Source organism: Cyprinus carpio, chromosome B15 (assembly GCF_018340385.1).
Source record: "Cyprinus carpio isolate SPL01 chromosome B15, ASM1834038v1, whole genome shotgun sequence".
NCBI classification, from domain to species: Eukaryota; Metazoa; Chordata; class Actinopteri; order Cypriniformes; family Cyprinidae; genus Cyprinus; species Cyprinus carpio.
The window spans coordinates 12,488,079-12,494,078 of record NC_056611.1 but is presented as its reverse complement, the minus strand read 5'-3'; the positions used below and the strand labels follow the sequence as shown (position 1 = coordinate 12,494,078).

Genomic DNA, 6,000 nt, shown 5'->3' with positions numbered 1-6,000 from the left:
AAGAAACTTACACAGAACACCCTCAAAGCCACTCTTTCAGTTAGTATAATGTGATGAAATATGTAAATATGATTTCTCAAAGTTGTACATTATACATATATAAGTTCACAAAGTTTGTACATTATAAATCCCCATATTTATGTCTGCAAAACATTATGTGTTGCAGTTTCATACAAAAAAAGTGCAAGTCATATTTCACTACAGAATTAGATTACATATTTATCTGACATTATATATTTTAAATCAATACATTAAAATATCTTATATAAAATAGCTAAAAATGATACATTTTAAATAAAGAAAATTAAGTCTATTTTAAATTCAAATCCTTGTTACTGCTATTTATTATTTCCCCCATCATTCTCAGTGGTGATTCTGATTTGATTTTAATTGCTTTTATGCAGTAATTTAATTTCTTTATGTAAAATGCAATTGCTATTTTTTTGTTTTTAATTTTGAGGTGATATATGACTATACACTACCGTTCAAAAGTTTGGTGTGTATGATTTTTTTAAATGTCTCTAATGCTCACCATGCTGCATTAATTTGATAAAAAAAATACAGTTAAACAGTAATACTGTGAAATGTTACAATTTTAAATAAGTTTTTCTATTTATATTTAAAGGGTAATTTATTCCTGTCATTGAATAGCTGCTTTTTTAGCCTCATTACTCCAATCTTCAGTGTCACTTGATCTTTCAGAAATCATTCTAATATGCTGATTTGCTGCTCAGGAAAAATAAATCTTATCATTGTTGAAAAATTTTTTGTGGAAACTATATATATATATATATATATATATATATATATATATATATATAAATATATATATATATATGTATATATATATATGTGTGTGTGTGTGTGTGTGTGTGTGTGTGTGTGTGTGTGTATACATATATAGATATATATATATATATATATATATATATATATATATATATATATATATATATATATATATATATATATATTTATACAGCACAGAACAAAAGTTTGGAAACATTACTATTTTTAATGTTTTTGAAATAAGTTTCTTCTGCTCATCAAGCCTGCATTTATTTGATCAAAAATACAGAAAAAAAATGTAATATTGTGATATATTATTACAATTTAAAATAATTGTTTTTCAATTTATTATACTTTAAATTATCATTTATTTCTGTGATGCAAAGCTGAATTTTTAAAGAAATTAATATTTATAATAAAGAAATTAATAAATTGCATTTAACTAATAAAAAGTTCAAGATATTAACAATGTGTGTATATACATACATACATACATATATATATATATATATATATATATATATATATATATATAAATACACACACACACACACACACACACACTGTTAATATCTTGAACTTTATATTAGTTAAATGCAATTTATTAATTTCTTTATTATAAATATTAATTTCTTTAAACAGATCTTACCAATGCTACTTTTGTATCTATGACATATTTTGTGAAATTTGCCCTTCCAAAAATTTCAAACAAACTTGTAAGTCTCAACACATAGTTTTTCTAAATGATTTTTCAGGGCTGGCCTGTCTTACTAATAAATCGAACAGCTTTTCTCCTGTGAAGGACTTGAGAAACCTTTATAGGCCTTCTTTACTCAAAAACCTCCCATACACCCATACAGAGTCCAGAGAAAACCTCCGGCACAACATCAGAGTTGAGCACGTGTCTGCTTCATCTCAGGGGGAGATCAGCACATGGAGCAGTGATGTGAGCGTAGTAATGAGATACAGCCCCCTTTCACTTACTGGTGTAAAACAAAGCCATAAAACACTTGTGTATACTTGGCACTCGTCGCGACTGCTTGGAAACAGAGTGAATGAAATGAAAGCTGTGACATTGTGAGACATTTCAGCCAAACTGTAGCTGTAAAGGGTTTCCACACCTTTTCACCAATGCATTTCCATAACTTTTCTAGTTGTTTGTGATCAGAATGATTTAGAAAAAAAAAAGAATTAAAAAAAGACTAATTTCATAGAGATTGCACTCAAATGGAGCAGCTGATGCAATATTTTCAAGCTAGCTGCAACTAGAAAACATTATATTCACAATAGCAGTTTTCATTTTATTACTTTTCCAGACCCAACTCGCTGTTATTCCCCAAAATTTTCCACAACCGTGGGAACATTGGCTGAACATTTTATTTGGTTCTACTCTATGGACAGTAACGTTTCACAAGAACTTATTTGAGACTAAATTGGAGGATATGCTGTTCTTCAGTCAGCTGTGGTTTGTTTCTTCTACAAGCGCTGTGTGGCTGGTCTTGTGGGCGGTTCCTGCGGGATTGGTAAACATTTGCGACTGCGGGCAATGTAAACTTTGAGATGGCCAACAGTCACAAAACAGAAACTGAGAGAAACAGACACCAGTTCTTGTAGATATTGTTTTATTTCAAGTGATATTCGACAAGCAATCATCAAATCAACATATAAAAACCTCTGCACCATTTCTTGTCAAGCTTATGTCATGGCGCTTTAAAATAAATACTTCTCAAGAGGAAATAATACAGACATAATATGCCAAATCCAAACCAGACGACAACAAAACGACCGAGCAAATGCCACAGAGGAGAAACATAAAAAGGGTCCATAAAACGTCAACGTACAGCCCAAAAAAGTGTTGTAGAAAACATCTGAATCACTTCGTAAAATACAGAATCTTTGCAAAAAATGTCTTTTGTTTTTTCTTTTTCCAGGTTTTCTTAAAATCCTTGCAAAATATTAGCTGGTATCGTAGCGAGATTAAATGTGAAGAAGAATGTGCTTTTGCATTTTTTTTTTATTAGTATTCACATATAATATATAATAAGCATCGACAAAGTCCTCCACTGGTCTGTATGGAGCAATGGCAGCCATATTGCACAAGGCTCATCTTCCTCAGGCACACGGAAGAACTCTCTTCTCGTTCACATGCTGCTTTAACAGGCAACCATGGCTACCAGCGCCGCTCGAATACGACGCCCTCACACTCGACACGCTTTAGGGAGGCCGTTGCGAGTGCCCGCACCTTTCTATTCATCATCTGCCAGAGTTAGACAAAGAACAGAAAGAATCAACTGAGCATGTGAGTCCAGAGTTCACATTAGAAACCACCCTCCGTTTATGACACAAAATAATGCTCACATTTATTTTTTTTCACATATTAAAAAAATTTGGTTCCTTTCGCTCGTCCGTCCGTCGCAACGCAACAAGCCCTCACACGCTGGTTAAGAATACAGGTTACAGTACAAAAACAAAGATCCTCACAGACTGAATGTAAACAACCTCTCGCATGGCTTTCGATCTGAACCGGTGTGCACGAGCTTTGTTTTCCATCGTACATTAACGAAAAAACTTTAGCACCTCAGAATCGGTCCTATTGTTGACTTATCAAATACTACAATGCACCGAACAAGTCTCGAACCGCTAGAGCGAATTAAGCTACATTTAGTTCACAGCCGCTGTTGTTAGTTTACGTAAAACGAGTTAAACCGGAAAAAGTTCGTTGAGTTTCTTTTCAAGGACCGATGCTGGGCGAAAACGCGTACACAAAAGTGTAAAAACAGGGTTAGTGTGTGAAGTACACCGAATGCCAGAGAGCTCCGAAGAACATTCTCAAAGTGCGAAGCTTTCGAATAGCCTTTCGCGGTCCGGTTCCATCGTTCGTTTACTTGACATCTGTGAGAGAAATAACATAAATCGTGCTTTAAAAATAACATTTAAATTAAATGTTCTAGGCACTACTGAATGTCCAAAGGCGTTGCTGTAGATTGAGGAAGAGAGTGTTAGAAAGCAAATCCAAAAGTGATGACTTTGCGAAAACACTTCTACGTGGGTCCCAGTCGAATAACCAGACAGACGAGCTCTGAGTCTTTCGGCAGAGTTTCTGACAGGAAAAAGGGTCCACAAAGACGTACGTCAAGACAAATCGTCACTCGCACAGCCTCAGGCCATGATTTTTTGTGGGATCTCTATGGAAGCTTTGAGGAAGATGGAGTTGTCGCGGATGTAGTTCCTTTTCTTGATCTCCTCGTGCGAGATGAACTTGGGGTAGCCGAAGCCCAGCGTGCTCTCGTCCAGCGAGTTTCGGCTGCTGCACGGTTTCTGGAAGTTCTTCCAGTTGGGATCAGGGTTAAAGGTCTCCGTGATATGCTGAGGTTTGGACAGCGAAGGGTCGCTCTGGTCCAAAATGGAGAAGGTGACCTTGTAGGAGAAGGGCCACTCCAGCAGGTTGTCGTACTCGCCGGGCAGCACACGGATGTAGATGGACAGATGCGAGCCTTCGCCGCTGCCGTTGCCGTTCAGGAAGGCAGACACCTGGAGCTTGTAGCCATAGCGGTGCGTGTAGAAGGGCGGGCTGAAGAACTCGTGGTTGTTGCGTAGTTTGGCCTCCTGCAGCTTGCGCGAGTAGTCGGTCAGTTTCCAGATGAGAACGCCGTCGTGACTCACTGACAGCTCTTCCATTTCACGTCTCAGCTCCATGATTTCCTGCCGCTGCCGTCCCACCAGATTACACATCATGGTCAGGTGGGACTTTGTGCTCTCTTCCAGGTGTCGTCCAACTGCCATCTTTGGGCACTAGAAATCAGAGCAAAGAAGCACAGTGTGAATTCACTTGCCTTTTTTTTATCTGCATGACGCTATTAGAATGACTATAGACCTTGATTAGCATTATAGACATCACATTTTATTTGACATAAATCAAGGTATCAATAATTCAATGTATCAGTGTGACAATTTCGAAAAGTATATAAATATTTTTTTTTAAATGACAAATAAACTGACATTTAAAACTATTTTTAAATCCATGTTTAGGTAATTTAAGAATAAATAAATTGATTATTTTTTTAAAAATGCAACATTTAAAAATATAAAACATTTACAAATGACTTTTTCTGTTTTTAAATAAACCATGTCTGTTTATCTGCCAATTTAAAGAGTGATTATTTACTGTTATTATTTTTTACCTACATTGTTAAATGTATTAATGAAAAATAAAAATGTAAATAAGTAAATAAATCACTTTCCAAATTGCTAAATAAACAGACATGTTAAAAACTATTATTTAATTTCTGTCAAATAATAAAATGTAGCCAAATGTAACAAATAAATTGATAATATACTTTTTGATAATTAAATAAACCATTATAAATATTAAATACACCATTTAAAATATGTTTGCTTATTTCTCAATTTGAAAAGTGATTCATTAATCTTTTATTGTTTTTAAAATTGTTACTGTAACATTTAACTACATTTTTAAAAACATTAATTATATAAACAGTTGAAAATACATACATTTATTTAAAAGGTGATTTATTAATCATATTACTGTTACATTTAAATCTTTCAATTTATTAGTTAAAGTAAAAATGTAAACAAATCAATGAAGTAAAATTTTTAAGTTTTTAAACACGGTAAATTTAACAACAGTTTTAAAAATATACACTTATTTGTTCATTTAAAAGTGACTTATTCACAGTTTTATAAATTAATAATTTCTTTTATTTTTAAGTAGCACTACTATTCCTCCATACTCTCGGATAAAAACAGGAGACTGGAAACATGTCACAAAGTTGTTGACAGTGCTGCCTGCAAAATGCATGAAACTTATTTCCCCAAACTCCCTTGATCTCAAAAACTAGCAAAGATGAAATCTCATAGCAGACATCCCATCCTTAAAAAGATTCTTCTACTATAATCTTCAAAGCAATTTTTACTGACACAGACACAATTTTTCCAGGTGTGGAGGAAGGAAAACTGCATCAGGCAGCACAGGAATTCAGTCAAGTTACGGCGCAGGACTCACTCTGTGTTTGCAGCCGGCATCCTTGAAGGGGCAAAGGACTAGCGCGCTGCCACAGCTCTCCTTCACGTGGTTGGCCAGATCCTCACGTGCGATGTTCGGGGTGCCGCACTGATTAGGACACTGCACGGGAAAGCGAGGGCAGTGGTACTGGTGGTTCTGAGGGATGAAAGGCAACAGTCAGCATTGAC

General features: G+C 34.8%; 1 protein-coding gene across 1 annotated transcript in view; it reads right to left on the bottom strand.

Moving 5' to 3' along the window:
- Positions 1-2,394: 2,394 nt before the first annotated feature.
- Positions 2,395-6,000, bottom strand: part of traf4a (tnf receptor-associated factor 4a) — a 39,101-nt gene continuing 35,495 nt past the window's right edge. The window contains exons 6-7 of the mRNA XM_042739259.1: positions 5,813-5,968; positions 2,395-4,581 (exon numbers count right to left, since the gene is read on the bottom strand). Of these exons, the coding sequence (XP_042595193.1) occupies positions 3,949-4,581; positions 5,813-5,968 (789 nt within the window). The 3' untranslated portion in view covers positions 2,395-3,948. The remainder of the gene's footprint in view (positions 4,582-5,812; positions 5,969-6,000) is intronic.